At 34.8% G+C, this 18,555-nt stretch overlaps 2 protein-coding genes across 4 annotated transcripts; one reads left to right on the forward strand and one right to left on the reverse strand.

Moving 5' to 3' along the window:
- Positions 1–738: 738 nt before the first annotated feature.
- On the reverse strand, positions 739–10,909 carry NAP12 (non-intrinsic ABC protein 12). 3 transcript variants are annotated; one of them, XM_022288083.2, is made up of 14 exons: positions 10,199–10,908; positions 10,039–10,115; positions 8,890–9,171; positions 8,339–8,402; positions 8,102–8,248; positions 7,855–7,889; positions 6,977–7,050; positions 5,634–6,532; positions 4,832–5,128; positions 4,003–4,458; positions 3,020–3,168; positions 2,430–2,719; positions 2,106–2,239; positions 739–1,196 (listed from the first exon to the last, which is right to left on the reverse strand). In XM_022288083.2, the coding sequence occupies exons 1-14, from the start codon at positions 10,429–10,431 to the stop codon at positions 1,040–1,042; spliced, it is 3,294 nt and encodes a 1,097-aa protein (XP_022143775.1). In that variant the 5' UTR covers positions 10,432–10,908; the 3' UTR covers positions 739–1,039. The 3 variants fall into 3 exon arrangements, with proteins under 3 accessions (XP_022143775.1, XP_087976422.1, XP_022143776.1); XM_088120296.1 differs by lacking the exons at positions 10,039–10,115; positions 10,199–10,908 and having other exon boundaries at positions 8,886–8,958; XM_022288084.2 differs by lacking the exons at positions 739–1,196; positions 2,106–2,239 and having other exon boundaries at positions 2,559–2,736; positions 10,199–10,909.
- A 3,072-nt stretch (positions 10,910–13,981) lies between these two features.
- On the forward strand, positions 13,982–17,369 carry LOC111013608 (serine/threonine-protein kinase PCRK1). The gene is made up of 5 exons (XM_022288085.2): positions 13,982–14,399; positions 14,924–15,349; positions 15,862–16,122; positions 16,209–16,331; positions 16,494–17,369. Exons 2-5 carry the CDS (start codon positions 14,966–14,968, stop codon positions 17,007–17,009), a joined length of 1,284 nt encoding a protein of 427 aa, XP_022143777.1. The 5' UTR covers positions 13,982–14,399; positions 14,924–14,965; the 3' UTR covers positions 17,010–17,369.
- Positions 17,370–18,555: the final 1,186 nt, after the last annotated feature.

Below are 18,555 nucleotides of genomic sequence, written 5' to 3' on the forward strand. Positions count from 1 at the left end.
GATAAGGTTGCCGCGTCGTTTCCATTCCGTTCGGCATTCCGTTTTTCTTTTTTTTACGGATAAAAATATGTGGATAAATGCATCAGAAAATAACAACTTCAACTTAACTTAATCCATATATTTCCAATCAAATAATTTTACGTTCGAACTTCCACTTTCACACGTTTTACTTCAATAAAATCATACATATATATATATGATACATTGAATGTTAAAAAATCTCACCACATTATAGATTTAAATGTAACATTTAGAGGAACCACCTCCATAAAAGAATATATAATAAAAAATTATATATTTATATATTCCTTTTTTTTTTTAGAAATTCGAATTTTTTACTTATAAAAATATTACCGATACCTTTAACTAGTTAATAAAAATATTACCGATATTAATAACTATTAAACTACAAGGCATGTCATTCGCATAAAACTCTTGTAACTATGATATATAGGGGTGAAGTCTACATAAAAGCTTCAAACCTAGCCTCCTTTCCAACATAAATTCCAACTTGGTTAACTTTCACAATCATCATTGGATTTCTTGTCAAATAATATAGTGAATTACTTTTTTTTCCCGATAATTGAGAGTCGGAGCTTTGTTGCCCTATATCGGGACATTCGAATGCCCCTACCCCATTCAGAAGTCATAAAGGATTTTTGTATTAAACTCATCAGAAGAGACCACTAAGTCAGTATGACCAAGAGACCCCAAATTCTTATCAATTGAACTTTGGACTACCACTCCGAGCCAAATGCAATACATTATTTTGATGACAAAAATTCATTACACTGTCCAAACAAGGTAATAATTCTGTATATTTCATGTCACAGTTGGGTGCTGTATCAAGGAATGGACATTAAGCTACAAGAAGTCAGCCCAGTAAAAGCTATGTTCAAGATCATTTGAATCTAACCTGTACAAATCTACTTATACTTTTGGCCTTCAGTTCCTACAGCTAAGAAATTCATGGACGCCATGCCATGGCAGGGGCAATACATTTACAAAGGAAACTAAGCAATGAAAGAACTAGCTAAACTCACTTCTTTCGGAAGGTGACCATCAGAAAGTAAGCAACTACACGGCTGATTATGCCAAACAAAATGAGCATCTCTAAACAAAGTTGCCAGTCATGAAGATCATAGCCATTTTCCATCAGTGAAGTACACCGAGTTATCAGCCATACACCAGAATACCTGCCAGGACAACATTGGATTTGGAACTTAGATAATCACAACACGTTTTTCAATTCAAAGTACAACAGTATTATTAAGATCAGACTTCAGAGTGGCTTTATTTTAACAAGATATCTAAATTATGGTTCCATCAGTAATTAAAGCGCATTTAGGCTTTAAAAGTTCCATTATGAATCAACTCAAAAGTATAAACACACAATTGAATTAGGGTGTATTTGGGAGTGACGATAGAAGGAGTAATTTTTGAAAAAAAATATTCAAGTATAATTGAATTTCCAAAATCACCGTCCAAGTGATACCTTAAAAATCAATTTAAAGTGACTCTAAGATTTCTTAAAATCAATTTTCTAATTTACCAAACATGATCAAAAGTGATTTTGAAAGTGGAAAGCCAAAATCACTCTCCAACACACTCTTACTATTTTCTCTGATTCCTGAACCCAATATTTAATATATAAAGCTGTTTTCTGTCTATGGCTATATCAATCAGTATGCCTTGAGATTGAAATTATCATTTCCTTGATTCATCTTGCAAGACTCATCAGGCAGAGGCTTGAATTTCCCAGTTATTGATTTGCCGTTTAGAAGTAAAAACATATATGCCGACTAAAATTCTTTTAAGTCCCTAGATATCTGAACCAACTGGTGATTATAGTGCCAAATTTCAAGAACAATTATTTATAGTCACACCAATTATTTTCAACATGTATAGTGTATCTATGATCTAGTCACGATAACTTCAGAGAAATATTAATCGTGCATACATCTTGAATATTTCTAACTAGTTTTTTTTTCTCTCTTTAATATAATTAAATGCAAGCTGAAGATGATAAATACACTGAATTATAAGTAACATACAAAATAGACTTCAATATTCTGGATAGAACGTGAAGGAAGAGGACAAATTACCTTTCTGCATTTGCGAGGACAAAACCTTCGAGTGCCCACTTAGGGTAGCAAAGGCTTCCTAAATATTTGACTACTGGACTATTTTTATCTTGATTTGCAATGAGGGTCATAACTACAGGAAGAAGCACTGACCACTGCAAGAAGAGAGGAAGTAAGATATAGGTAAAGGGGATCAATTTTTTGTCCACAATATCAATTAGACCATATAATGAACACCATATATAAGAAATCCCAAAAAGACGCCTATTGCTTGACAAAAAGTAATAATGTTGCAAACGTAATTTGCATGTGAAGAGTTTAGAATTGTAAATTTCTAGTATGTACCAATTGAGCAGGAGCAGGTTGAAAGTAGATGGCAAGTGCATAGGCCATGCCAGTCACACAGTACACTAGACAAACTAAAACAACATAGTTATCTGTAAAAGATGATCTTGGGTTATTGAAGAAATAAAACATAGACAGATAAACCAGCGGCTTGACGATTGTATTGAAAAGGTCAAGTGTGTCTTTTGCAAGAAAATGCGCCAGACTGCTAATCCCTGATGCACTCTCTCTCCAATACTGTAACTTGTCAAGGGAAAATGATCTCAGTGCTGAAATCTTGCATAGGAGGGCTGCAAAAAGAGTAGGGCTGCAAATAAGCAAAGAGCATATGACATAAGACATATAGTGGGATGAACTTCTAACTGACAGTAATCAAGCATATACTAGGCAGTGTCTCAATTGTTTTACGGGGAAGTTTATACTTGTCATGGCATATAATTAAGTGATTGAAACTAGTTTTGATTCCAAAAAAAAAAAGCTCCAGGACTATTACTCATGCAAAACACCATTTTCATTGGCTCTGAAATAAAGAGAAACAGTAAATTTAAAGGCCTTATTATAAACAATTTATTTCCCAACTGGCAACTCACAAATAGCAATGACGGTGAATGTATAGCCAAGGGAACCAAATGTTTCATCGTTCACTTTAGTAAGAGTTCCTAAGCAGGCTCCAGCAAGTAATAACATCAAGTAATCAGCTAATTGTAGTCTAGCTTCTCGCAGTCGCTGCTTGCTCACCCTGGCAAAGCAAGAATAATCATGAACAAAGCAATTATTAAAAAAAAAATATATATATATATATACACACACATACATATAAAAACTGAGGGAAAAAAAAAACTAAAAGAGAACCTAAAACCAAAAACCAAACAACGAAACCTTCAATGCCAACTTTCAACCTTCAATAAGCGAGACCCACAGCGAAGTTACATGCATAACATTGCTGTACACTTCCATATTTGTCTATGTTTCACAATATGAGAGCAAATCTGTACAACTTTGACCTATCTATGTACCATTGACAGGCAAGTGACTCTCTGCTACGGTTTCCTTGTTTGAATAACGAAGTCCTGGCTAAATTTTTCAATATTCAATGTCTTGAATCGTATTTAATTTTTATCTACAAGAATGTCTTATCCTCTTATTAAATTGTAATATAACTTATAATTCATCATGAATGTTTGTTCCCTACCAAAATATAAAAAAAAAATGTAACATGAATAAATAAATAAATAAATCATAGGCTAAATATACAAAAAAAAAATGGCTGCTAATCTTTTAGGTAATCTTTTAAACTTTTAACTTTACCCTATATTAAAAATTCTCAGGTTCTGCATGAAGTTTGTCAACGAAAGGTTATATATCATTAAATTATTGTTTATTAACATATTTGGACATACTGACATATCACTTAGATGACATTTATGTATGTATATGCATAGAGTGTATTGAGAAAGGAGCACTTATTATTGTACTCCTTTAAGGATGTGAAATTCTAACACTTATAATCATATTGAACTTGCTTGCTGATGCATATAAAGTACAATGATGTAATAATTTCAACAATCCTTACCTTCCCAAGAAATACCTAAACTGTCGTGCTATCCCAGGAGTTCTTCGGTTAGATAGATCCTTAGAACTTAAGAAGTTCTGTTCTAAATGATCGTGCTGCATTTCAACATTGAGCTTCACGTCCTGCCATGAGTCTCCTGCTTCATCACTAGGATTTCCTCCATGTGTTGAGCCGCTCGCAGACGCATCAAAGTCACACAATTTCAGCATGTCAGGAGGTACTGGATACCCATTATGAAGCATCCAACGGACGGGAAGTTGTTCACGAGTCACACCCGTTGGCTTCTCCAGACCCTCAAGAATGTCAATGAAATGGTCAGGAGGATTAACACGATCTGGCACCGTGATCCCTATACCAGCGAAGTACTCTTCAACTTTCTTAACAGATCCATGATATGCAGTAAGCCCACCCTTGGCGAGAAGTATCAAATCGTCAAACATCTTAAACAACGAATAGCTGTCTCCACAAAAATGAAAATGAGTTTATTTATGATTGTAGAACCAAATAACGGAAAGTGAAAGTAATACCAAATTAACAGGAGTTGATAAGGGCGAGAGAGAGATGAAGGTCTCCTTATGGCAAAAAAATTAAGAAAGGCCCATTAGGAGGGAGAGGAATTATCTATGATTTCAAGGTTTTTATGCCAAAAAAAAAATCTTAAAAGTCAAGTAAAAAGTAATTGACGGTGCAGAGAAGAATTAAGTTCAGATATCGTTTAAGAAGCATTGAACAAGTATCATGAGAAGTGGCATTCTAAAATTCCACATAGGGTAAGTTGGGGGCAGGCTATATTTTTCTAATTATTTAGAATCCATTTAGCCATACATACCTAGGTTGGTGAACTACCATACAGATGTTCACACCTTCAAGGGCTTCCCGCCGAAGTGACCGAAGAAGTAATTGAGAAGAGGCACTGTCGAGACCAGAGGTGGGCTCATCCAGGATCAATAAGGAAGGTTCCATGACCATTTCAATCCCAACATTAACTCGTTTCCTTTGACCTCCAGAGATTCCTCTTTTCTCCACAGTTCCAACAAGTGAATCTCTCACTGCTTGCAGTCCCAAGGACTCAATGACTCTTTCCACCACAAGAACTTTATCAGGTTTTGGCATGTCAGCAGACAGTCTACAGAGTAGAAGAATCCATCATTGCGAAAAAAGCAATATTTAACCAAAACATTCAAACCTTTTGCTTTAACAGATCCAAGCCACCGGTGTAATTATTTTAATATAAAAATTTTTAGAAGATAAAAGACATCACAATATTATCTGATTCAACCAGAACAAATAGGCATATACCAAATAAGCTATCAAATTTTCAAATATACTAAAGAAAACATGAAACAATAGGAATTTCGGGCTAATTAGAGAATTTTACAGATAGAGAGCATGCAATCACATGCAAACGTAGGGATTAGTTTTGGTCTTCAAATGGTGATAAAACTTATAAACGGAAATCCAAAAAATAAATAATATGTAAGTTCAACATAGGATAATTAGTATCCAAGCAAGAGCGAGTCCTGAAAACTGGAGTGCACACAGGTCACCATTCGGCTATAGTGCAGTGTAAGAATATGAGTTGATACTTCAGTCAAGAATGGTAGAGTTCTGAATAAAGAAAATGTACATACCTGCACCTAGCACTAAATCGGAGATTCTCCTCAACTGTCAAATTTCCATGCACTATATCATCTTGTGGTACAAAACCAATAATTTTTTTATATGAATAGATGGACTCAGATTTTCCATTGATAAGAATTAAACCAGTCATGGTGCAACCAGTTGCCTTTCCTGCCAAAGCTGAAAGAAATGTTGTTTTCCCTGCCCCTGATGGACCCATGACTGCCGTAACCCGACCTGGCATAATCTTCCCTGTGACACACCTCATTAGATACTTGTGTTTCCCCTTCAATGTCAGACAAAGATCTTTGAAAGCTACTTCAATCACAGGCCTAGTCTTAATTTCAGTATCAGTGGCCATTGAAATCACTCCTGAGAAAGTCAAGTTTTTGTTTTGCTGTTGCATTGCTTTCTCTTTCTCTAGCTGACCATAAGCATACTTAAAAATTTGACTGTGGGTATGCATTTGTTTGGCTTTTGGTGCATGCTTTTTGATATTTTTATCTCCAATCTGCAAGTTAAATCCTTCATGGCTATTTGGATTGTTGTCAATGGACTGCATCATTTTTGTAAGGTTATTGTCCTTTTTCTTTCCTTTTGAAGAACCAGACTGTTGCTCTGGTGCACCTGAAGAGCCGGGATGCACAGGTGGTAATTGACCCAAACCTTTCGACTGATCGGACTGTTTCGATGATTTTTTACGAGAAAACGTCCGTGACAATTGTTCTTGCAATCCTGTGGCATGCTTCTTGGCAATATCTTTTGCAGATTTCCACCTTTCACGAGCTTGTGCTGTTTCTCGAGCATGTCTTGCAGCAGCTTCTCTTCGTTTAGCCAGCCTTCTTTCCCGTGTAGTAAGAACTTGATCAGAACAATTATAAATGATCAGCAGCACAGTACTTAGTGCAACCTACAATGATGTGAACAATATTAAAATACATGGTTAAAGACAAAGAAAAAGCAATTCAATGATCAATAGTAAATCATAATAAAAATTGTTTCTATTAAATAAGCCAAACATGAAGAATAAGAGGTACTGACATTGCATTAAATGGTTTCACAAATGTATACGTTAGTTATTCAGTTTATGCCAAGAACAGTTCCAACCTATAACTACGCAAAAAATTCTGCAAACAGAATGATCATGAATGAAAATAGTCATTGAACATGATTGCAAAAGGTTATTGGAGTGCAATGTGAAGAACTTGTGTAGTTCTAATCTCCGAAGTAAATTAATATGACAACCAGAATCACAGATTTGGATGATATCTACTCTGCCAAAACACATTGTATCTAATCAAGATTTGATTTTCAGCTTTCATCCCAAAGCATAGACAGAAGAAAAGTTACTTACAATGAGAATAATCCCATAGGCATGTATATTTTGGTTGGCAGTGTTTGGATTGCAGGTTGCCAACTTGAAGCATGCTGCAAAACCATTACTAAATATAATTCATTGTAATCGAGTGAAATGTTAAATTCCTTGTATGCTTACAATGTGCTTTAGAATTTCTCAAATAAAATACTATAAAATTTTTGAAGAAGAATGAGTTTAAAGAGAAGTCAGATAATCGTCATATTCTGTCAACAGGGGTTAGATAGGCATTCCTTTCTCCCCTTCTTATTCATCGTGGTGGCCAATGTCCTTGGCACACTCATACAAAGAAATAAGGGAGGCATCTTAAAGAGTTTTGAGCAGATGGTTGATCTCAGTCATCTCCAATTCATAAAAGATATTGTTCTAGTATACTCAAATTGTTGAATGCCACTTTCCAAATAGGCCCTTTTTCAGCCTAGTCTTATCTTTCTCTACTTCCCTTCACTCTCCCGAGGCTTTGATTGGTGTTGTATACAATTTAGAATAGGGAAGGGTTTGAGGCCCCTTCACTTTGGAAGAGAAGTAAGACCCTCAAAAACTGAGTAAGTCCTTTGTATTCTTCTCTTTCACTCAAATCAGCACATTGCCATAAATTTCCGTTTCAACTTATTCTGCCTATCAACTACATCTCTTTACTTCAACAATTCTGTTTCTCCCGTGTCATACATTATATTTTAAAAGGCTTATCCTGCAACTTCCATTACAAAGAAATAGAATCCAAAATAAATGATATGCAAGTAGATCAAACCAAATGGCCCCACATACTTCCACAGAATTATCTTACTATTAAAATCATTTCAAATTTCAAACTGATACAAGATGGCACATGACAAAAATTAAATCTCGGGACTTACGTTGTTGAAAAGTAGAACCCATCCTGCAGTAATGCCTAACATAGAAGTAGGAACATAGATTAGAACAATGACACAATGAGAAAGACAGCAAATATCACGTACTAATGTAAACTAGAGTCAAAAGTAATTGAATATCACATACTAATCTGAACTAAATTAAGCTGTTGTCTGCTTCAATTAAGACCCTTGTACATATCAAGATAAGAAACATGACTAACAGTGTGAGTTTACAGATGAGGATTAATACCCACTACTGCAAGAAACTCTGCTAGTGGTAGTAGGGCAGTATGATCCTGGCGAACAAAAAATTTCACTGCTGCTTCCAACATCAGCCCATAAATCTGCTCCTCCGCAGGTATGATTAGGTTTTCCAGGAGGCATTTGGTAACTATATCTACAGATCATATCACAATGTTGAAAGGCGTACAATATAGAATTCAGTAGTTTGAGCAGAGAATCACTTTGACAAGGGATATGAACTTACGGGTCACATATTCCAGTTGTCTTATTCAGCTTCGCAACAGGACAATAAGATCCTAATGGGCAAGCTTCATTTATTTTTTGGAGAAGAAAAAAAGTGGATGTGTTAGGTGGAGGTTCAAATATTTCATTCACGATTTTTGCACCAGCTACGTGAATCAAATTATAACATAACCCACAGTGAATCATCAGAAATGTAGGCAAAGAGCTTGAAAGTCAAATAACAACTAACAAAAAACTAACTGTCAACAAAATATTTAGTCCAGACGGACCAGACCAATGTATATCAAGGTACCTTCCTGATTAGGGAAAAATACAATGAAAGATCATTTTTAGCTTGAAGTCTCTTGTCTTTTATATAGATTTTTAATGAAATTTTCATTCTTGAAAGCATAAATTATATACCTTATGTTTCTAGTTATTTGATTCACAAATAATAATGAGGTTCTGAAAAACTGTGAAGAAAGTAGTCGTCTATTAAACAGGTGTGATTTCATCAGGTACAGAACAAGAAGGGCTGAAAAATAATAAGAGGTAATTTAATCACATACTTACGTATCATGCATGTAAGCCCCTGGGGACAAAAGAAACCCTCACAACAAGGTTGACAGTCTTCAGTTCTAGAAGGAAGATTAGTAGCTTTGAGGTCAACCTTCTTATTTTCGCCAAGACTGCAACTCCAACCTGGTTCACATCCAGAAACCCATGAAGTTAAATTGCAGTTCGAGTTAGGTTTTATGTAAGTGTACACAGTCCCTAAATCTGGCCCCCTCGTAGTGAAACTCTTGAAGAATAATCTAAGCTCAGCTGCATTACATAGTCGTTGGGTAAGATCTCCTGTTGAGGAATTAATATGTGCCATTAGGAGCGGAGGAAAAGTTGTAAGCAGGAAAATGCTTATGAGGAATGCAAATATAAAAGAAAGATGGTACAAGTGAATTCAATCAATTCAACCAATCAGCCCTTTTCAGTTTAGATCAATTTGTTAACAATAACATCCCCCGCTTGTTGCAACCTGAGCAACTAAAACAGATTAATATGTCATATACCTTCTCGTGCAATTAACAATTACAGGACTTAATTCTCAATTTAGAGTTCATATATAGTTCATACTTCAGTGGGTTGCCCACTAAGAGTAGAGAGGTGGGGAAGCGCTAGAGAGAGCATCATCCCCCAAAACGATTCAACGGATACCACTTTTGGTCTCTCGTCTCTAACAATTGATGTCTACTCTAGTTGTTATGCTTGCCTCTGTTGAAATTCTTTAACACATTGTTTGAAATGGACCATCAAGTTAAAATCTTCTCCTTGAGGGTTGAATGCACCCCCGTACTCCCATATGTAGTAATTCCTAAACTATTTTTTCCCTTTGTAATGAGAATCATCCTAATAAATAAAAACACTATTTCTATTGAAGAGGAACAACAGATCAATAAAGACGCATGAGCTACATCAGGATAGATACACCTCTTTTTTTGTTATCCTAAGTTTTAGGACCTGATGGGTTACCCTCAACCAACTAAGATATCTGTGTGCAGTTTCTCTCATCCTCAAGACTAAAATGCCGTAAGATGACACATTTGAGGATTAAAAAACTTGAAATAGTATTTAGCCTGTAACCTTCTTATACAACAAGAAAAAGAAAAAGTTTATTTTTCCTTCACGTTATTTAAGAAAAAATCAACTGAACTTAGAATGTCGTACCATTTGTCTTCTTAATACACGAAGTCAAGAACCGCGTGTTGCTCTGATAATTGAATGCCCCATTCCAATCGGAGTTCCTGGTAAAAAAACAGTGGACTGTCGAGTTAAGAACTTGAATGCAGCAACACTAAGTAACAAACTAGATCGGATGATTACGCACAAATCCTTTACACAGAACGCCCAATTCGTCCCAATGTCATTGCTCATAATGCGTGTCATATTTGTGAGAATACCATTAACTTTCTGTGTGATAGAAGGAAGCAAGGCCGGATCACCGGTCTGATGGTACTCATCTTCATCCGCGCAAAGAATGGTCGGAAATAGACTTAGAACAATGACTAGAATCAACAACATATGAGATAGACAGCATCCGGTTATCCTTTTTACACGCATTTCCTATAGCTTGAAGTTTCCCAAGATAAATTCGCATAAATAGCTAAAGTAATGAGGATTCAAAACCATGGGAACATATCCCACACACCCTCTAGTTTTCCATCGCAATCAGCAACGAAAACCCAAGAGGGGATTCTGAGTAAAATGCATAGTCGGATTACAACGATAAAACTGGCGATTACGCAGCAATAAGAACAGAATTCACAGTCGTTCACCTGTGGGGCAAAGGGAAAAAACAGAGAATTAAGTTGAAGGGTATCTGAAATTGCAATTGGGGTTGTCGAAGAAGCAGCTTCCAAACAGGAATGGAGGTCGAGAAAACGGTAAGACACGCGGAAATTGGGTCAAAGGAGGCCATAGAAGTTCCAAAGGAAGTCCTGATTTGGGGAGGAAGAAATGGCGGGGAGGAATGGGTGGCTAAATTGATGGGAGAAAACAAAACTACGCGAGGATTTCAATATTGAAGATCAAAATACAAACTAATGATTTTGTTGGTGCATATGGCGCGAGACGAGCAACCGCCACTCGGACCACTGTAACGTTAACCACCAACCAATGGAGCGGTCCGGTTCGACCACTCGGGTCGGGTGAGCCCGCCTCTATACTCTTTTAAGGCTTATTTTACATTTTTTTTATTTGTGATTTTACATGTGTGTAAATTTCGTATTTATAATTATAATTTTACATTCTTTAATGCTATAACTTATACCTTACCAGCATGAAGCACGTGAAACTTTAAAGTTTGATTTTAAAGTAAAAAATATAAAAGTTAATTGAAAAATTTTAGAAATTAAAACATAACTTAATTTTATATAAGTTTCCCTTTAAAGTAAAAAAATATAAGAGTAAAGATATTGGTTTCAACATCTTATTATTATTATATGAATATTTTTTATATTCATTTTATATAGCTACATAATATTGATTTAAACATTTTTTTATTCGTTTATTATATGAATATTTTCTATATTTATATAGCTACATAATATTGATTTAAACATCTTTTTATTAATTTACTTATTGTGTCTTTTAATATTCCTTGTTATTTATTTTTTTACTTTCATATGAATATTTTTTTATTGGAATTTAAATCAACACATACGATGTCGTGTGAATGTTGAACTACACTTTATATTTTATCACGATTTTCTACAACAATATTTTATCGTAATTAATTAATTTATTCATTTATCGTCTAAAAATATCACAATATATTATTCACTTATGAAATTTTTATTGTAAATAAAGGATAATTTACTATTCAACTACTCTGAAATTTAATTTAAATATTTTATTCAAATTAATAATTGATTTATATAATACAATATAATATTTATTACAATTTATTTCTATAATTGGGAAAGTTACTTAAGTTATATATGTGTGTATATATATATACTTTTTTTCCTATTTTTACCTCTATCTGCCTAATATTGTAGCTCAAAAATAAAATTAAGTTGATAGTCCAATTACAAGTATTTTGTATTTTTAAACCTAAAGCATAAATTCAAGAAACTCATTTTTCTCTCCTTTCCCTTCACGTGTGTATCGTCTTTCACTATACGTCGTCTTCTTCTATCCAGTACCACTACTGTCTCAATAGTTTTTTCCTTATTGCTCGCCACGATCGTTCCTCTTGGAATCTAAAGCAACCACAACTTGCGATTCGAGTACAACTGTTATGTCATCTGTCTTCCCTGTAACGACTTCTACTATGCCCTTTGGTTAAGTATGGTGAGAACGAAAATCTCACTTTTTTTTTTCTTTTTCAAGTTTTTGAGTGTTCTACCCTTTGCATTTTGTATTTACCTCGCCCACTATGTGTGTGTGTGTGTGTATATATATATATCCCTCGAAAATATGAAAATATGAAGAAGATAAAAGAGTTTTTAGAGTTTAAATGGATTAAAGATAATATTAACACATCAAGTAATGTATTGATGATCTTCTAATTGTAGTATTGATTCACAGTATATAGCAAAATTGAAAAAAAGAAGGGAGAGGCAAATTTAGGGAGAGAAGAGAGAAATTGAAAGAGCGAGAAATTGTATTTAAATTACACAATTGCCATAAAAAAAACAGTGACAAGAGTTATAATAAGAGGGCAAAGATGAAACACACAGTTTTTCCTACTAGTAACTTTTATATATACAATAGACTATAGATGTTTATACTTGTCCAATTCAGCATAGCTCACTATGTCGAAACAACAATAATAATATTATATTCATTCTCAATATGACAATGTAGAGAATTATGAGTAATATTAAATATAATTAAAATTTTTATTGTAAAACTATCGAACCTAATTTAATTGATTAAGGGATATGTTTTCGCAACTTAAACCTAGTTTAATAGTTCAACTCTATTTTCAACTAAAATAGTCGTAAGTTATATATATATATATATATATATGTATATATTCAACCAAAAATAGAGGTGAAATCTCCACTTTCATTGTGTTCAACAATTGTCAACCAAAAATAGAGGTGAAATCCCCACATTCATATGTGTTGAAGAATTGTCAACAAAAGAAATGGAGGTGAAATCTTCACTTTCATGTGTTGATCAATTGTCATGAAAGAACTTAAAAGTTTTTTCTTATTGTATTTCACATATCATCCATACACATTTCTACCCGCCTAACCTAACAAGCAAAATAACAAAAAACAAATATCACTTAATGTTATATAATGTTTAAATTCATGCAAACTCACGAATATCAATTCATTGTCACCTAAATAAAAAAAGGTTAGTCACGTGTTAAATATAACAAATTGATTCTAAAAAATTGACAAATTCATAAATATCAAATAAAATATTTTAAAATTGGATAAAGTGTGTATCATCCATTGAAATGTAGAAGGATTGAATCTTCCCCTACAAATCTTTTTTAATTCATAAGTATTGCATTAAAATTTGAGTCCAAGTTACAAAGATACCTTCAAATGACATAAAATCTCATATTTAATTCATTTAAATTTCATCATAAAGGTAAAATGAAAAATTTGTAATGATTTTTTTTATAACAAATGTGTAGTTTGGAGAATTTGAACTCAAGAAAATGAATCATGTGGTCTTTTAAAACATGAATAAAATCATGTCGTAGTACGAGTTGAAAAGATAAAATAAGAATAAAAAGATAGAGGACTAAAATAAATTTTTTTTGTACTAAAATAAACTTGTTTTAGTATAACAAAAATGAGTTTTTTTAAATGACAAAATGATTTTACTCCCGTCAAAATCATTGTCAAATATATCCAAATTCGCAATTGAACATTTCTTATGTCTCTCGATATTTGTATGCGACGTAATATTCTCGCAAAAAAAAAAAAAAAAAATCACTTCTTGGTCAAGGCCAGTGATTCAGTCAGCAGATCCTGAGCTATAAAACACCAAAATTACTGCTGAAGATTGAATCCATGTTCATATCACTCCGAAAATGGGAGAAAATTTTGCGTTTCGGGGTCGGCGAAGCAGTTGCCTGGCTCCTTCCGCGGCTATAATTCAGCTTCTTGAGGACCCCAGCCACAGCCATGGCGGGCCCCAAGAATTGGTGTCGTTAGCCAGAGATTTCATTCCAAGAACCTCACCCTTGACTTCGCCCACTGCTTCCCAACTTCCCCATTTCGATTTTCTCCTCTCCCATCTCTTTACAGCTCCCCTATTTGGTCCTCCCCTTCAATTTTCACAGCCCTTCTTCACTTCTTTATCAACATTTGTCCATCTTCTAACCATATTTCATAACGTACAACTTGATTGCCCGTTCGTTAATCTTGGTCATTAGCTGATCTGACCGATTGACTTTCAGCTGCCGTGTGAAGACTCTCAAAGGATTGCTGGGTCGTCTCCAATCCCTCCACAGCTTTCTACGTTATTTGGGCATTTTTCTTTCTACCTGGGTTTCTTCCATAATTCCCAAAATCTTCGGATTCATGGTTCCTGAAGTCTTATGGAGAGCGTAAAAGGTTAACACATTATCTGATATTTTCTTCTTTGAGCTCTTTCCTTTTTGCTTTTCTTGGATTGAAATTACAATTTGGGATTCTGTTCTCTTTTTTAGTATCTTCACATTTTATTCTGTTTGGACGCGTTTGATGGGCCAATTTGAATAGTTACTGTAGAACTAGGGAGAGTATTGTTGTCTATATTGATCATCCCTAGGTTCATGTACTGGTTTATCATTTGGATTGACATGGAGAAAAGAAACTAGAAGCAGGAACTGGGACTCTGTAGACTCCATTTTTCTTCTTTAATGGGAGAATTATAGACAACTCTTCCATTCGGATGGTGATTAAGTTTGCGGTTGTTTTGGTGCTTAAAGCATTGTCGAGGTTGGAAGTGAAGGCTTGGCCTCGAGGGCTTGCCACTTTTTTAAATTCCCTTAATTGGCTCAATGAACTTTCAACCTTTTTTCCTTTTTTATTGTAGTTGATTTTCCTGTTTCTTATGGCGAGCTGACATCAATGTCCATGTTTTCTACTGCGTTCAGATCTGTAGCCGAAGAGTCAATGTTTTGGTCATTTTGGGAGGCATGAGATTTTTTTGCTCATTTTGTAATGGTGACGAGAGGGATGAACCAACAAACACAAAATCAACACCAGTTATGTCCACCAATTCCATAAGCACTGAGGTTGAAGTTGGGAGATCTGGTTCTGACATTAATTCGCAAAATGTTTCAAACAGTAGCTCAGAATCCTCGAGGAGAAATTACATACTCAGCATGTCTGAAAGAGCTAGCAACCTCAGAGTTTTCACTGTGTCTGATCTCAGATCCGCTACTAAAAATTTCAGCCGAACTTTTTTGGTCGGAGAAGGTGGGTTTGGATGCGTTTATAAAGGGTTAATCAAGAGTGCAGAGGATCCATCGACAAAAATTGAAGTTGCTGTCAAACAGCTCAGTAAAAGGGGATTACAGGCAAGCTTTCTATCTTGTGATATTCACTAGAAAGCTATTTAGTCTCTGATGAAAGTTTTAGGCCAACATTTTTCTCTTCATTAGTTTCATTTTGAAAATATATTTCTGAGTCAGGTCCATTACCAATGAGTTGTTTTTGTACTTTCATGGAGGATGTCGTATATATTTCTGTCCCCATCTGTATGTCTTATAAGTACAGTTCACACGTCACAATTGTCGATACTAAGTGCATCAATTTATGGCTCTCATATGTTGCCTCTGCGAAAGTATGTTCTGAACCCAAATGTTATATAGTAAACAACTCCATGCTATTTTTGAACTTATTACAGCAAATATGCTACTGAATTGTGACACTATTATTTTCACCACCACGATTTTTCGTTTTTCTTATTAAGTTTTTCTTCAGTATATGTTTATGCAATCATCGATTATCTTGCTTCTTTTGGGTGATAATCAGAAATCATTCAAGGATTGGTAATTTGCATATTGAGGGTCTGCCTTCTTGTTGGCAGGGTCACAAGGAATGGGTGACAGAAGTGAATTTTCTTGGAGTTGTTGAACATCCAAACCTTGTTAAATTGGTTGGATACTGTGCCGAGGATGACGAAAGAGGAATACAGCGTCTACTGGTTTACGAATTTTTGCCTCATGGAAGTGTGGAGGACCACTTATCAAATCGAGCAGAGACGCCTCTTTCATGGGCCATGAGATTGAGAATAGCCCAGGATGCTGCTCGTGGACTAACGTACCTACATGAAGAATTGGATGTTCAGGTACTTTGCTGATATTTCTTCCCTGTGCACTCAGCTTTTCCTCGGATTTCTGTACGTGTATTTTTATTCACTCAAGAACTTTGCAGATAATCTTCCGGGATTTCAAATCTTCGAACATCCTTCTGGATGAGCAATGGAATGCAAAGCTGTCAGACTTTGGACTCGCGAGGTTAGGACCCCCAGAAGGGTTTACTCATGTCTCGACAGCGGTATGATCGATCAGTACCACCTGCTCAAGTCTTAACACATTTTAGAAATTTTAAGATACAAAAGTACTAATTCCAAACGACAAGAAACAAGATGCTGTGGTTTTGTTTATAAATTTGTATGTTTTCTTGGCACTCAATAAATATGAGTACAATGTCCATTAGGTTGTTGGAACGATGGGATATGCAGCTCCTGAATATGTCCAGACTGGACGTCTCACATCCAAGACCGATGTGTGGAGTTACGGGGTCTTCCTTTATGAACTTATAACTGGTAGGCACCCCATAGACCGAAACCGTCCCAAGAGTGAGCAGAAGCTTTTAGAGTGGGTAAAGCCATACCTAACAGACATAAAGAAGTTCCAGCTGATACTGGATCCAAGGCTGAAGGGTAAATCACACCTCAGATCTGCATATAAGTTGTCGAATGTAGCAAACCGCTGCCTCGTTCGAAATCCAAAGAATCGTCCGAAGATGAGTGAGATTTTGGAAATGGTCAGCCAGATTGCAGAGGCGTGGACAGAAACGGGGAACTCTCAAACACCCTTGGAAAGTTTTACATCGTCGAGAACGCCCAAGGCTGCGGAATCATGGAATGATGGTAAAACCATGGATTCTCAACATAGAGAAAACAGTTGGTTTTCGTGTTTACGTGCGACGAAGCTTGTGAGGACATGCTGATTGAAGTAACGGTAAACAAGCTCGGCCAATCGATTTCGGGTGCCAGGTAACTCAGATGATACATGAAATGGATGTTAATCCCATAGCATATGCTTCTCTGTTGTGCAAATAAATGTAGCTAAAAGCAGCTGCTTTTCCATGCACTAAATCCATTAAAAAAATCTGTGTTTTTTTTTTCTTCTTGTTTTAACAAGTTACTAAGTCTGTTAGCAGTGAAGGGGTTGTATTTTATGGTTTTAGGCTTTTAGCCCAAGATAGTCAGCCTGCTTTTTCAAGGCATATGAGATTCAAAGGCTGACTCATCGTAAACAATCATATTCATATAACATTTCAATATACAATTTTTACAATATTTGAGAATTGGATCTTTCCGACTGACATGAATTCAACTTTCATGTACAAATTGATTATTCATTAGACTCAATAATCATCGTAGAATGGTCTAGTGCTAATTGGAACCACAAGATTTAAAATCATATCAGTTTTTTTTTGCAATCGAATATAATAGGTTCAGACAATTGTACTGAGATTAATTGAGAGGTCTGGAAATTGGTCAAGACACTTGGGGATATTTTAAAAAAATAATTAAAGAAAGAAAGAGGCTTGGACTATGGTTCATAATATTGTTATTTCCATTTTTATTTCCAATTTGTGAGAAACGTCAGAATTACAGTGGTTTTCATTTTTGTTCCTCTTTTGGACTCCTAAATTATACATAGAATATGATAGTTAAGAATCACAATCTATTTACTTTGAAATAATAATAACAATGTTTAAAACTAGCCAAAGTGAACATAGCTCCACAGTAATTTGTATATATCTCCCCGACGTTAAAAACTATTTTGGTCTCAATAGAAATCAAAGTTATGTCTTTTGTTTGAATATTTTTTATGCCTTGAATTTTGAGGAGCTATGGTTTTTATAAAATGGATGGAGTAACAGTCCAATACTCTTCAACATAAGTCGATTTGGACCTCCAAACAAATAGGGTTTATCTTTTTCTTTTTTCACATTTTTCATCAACAAAATGTGGGTACACAATTTTCATTGTTCACACAACACACGCAGGTGGGTGGATTTCTAATAGTTAGTATATGAAGAAAAAAATAAAATAAAAAGGAAAAAATCACAGGCATAGATGATATTAATTTAATTTAATGATGTATCTATTAGATTTAGAAATGAATCGAGAAAATATTCCAACTACACCTACATCCTCCTTCTCTTTACTTGTCTATTTTACTCATCTATAAATAGAGTAAAAAATATAGTTTAATTAGAGGGTATATCTCCAGACATCATGTATTAGTATTTTTCATGATCTATATTATTATAGAATACGTAGACCCATTCAGGATTTTCAGTCCTCTGCTCTACCAACTGAGCTATCTCGATCATTTTCGACACATTATCCTTATTTTTATAGATGATGTGGGTCTATGTCATCGAGCATAATTCAAAATTAAAAAAAGATTAGAAGTTCAAATCCATATTTTTATATTTATTTATATTTTTGTTCTTAATTCACTTTCTTATTGAGGTACCA

Source organism: Momordica charantia, assembly GCF_013281855.1.
Source record: "Momordica charantia cultivar OHB3-1 chromosome 1 unlocalized genomic scaffold, Mcharantia_2.0 BLBB01000001.1, whole genome shotgun sequence".
Lineage (NCBI taxonomy): Eukaryota > Viridiplantae > Streptophyta > Magnoliopsida > Cucurbitales > Cucurbitaceae > Momordica > Momordica charantia.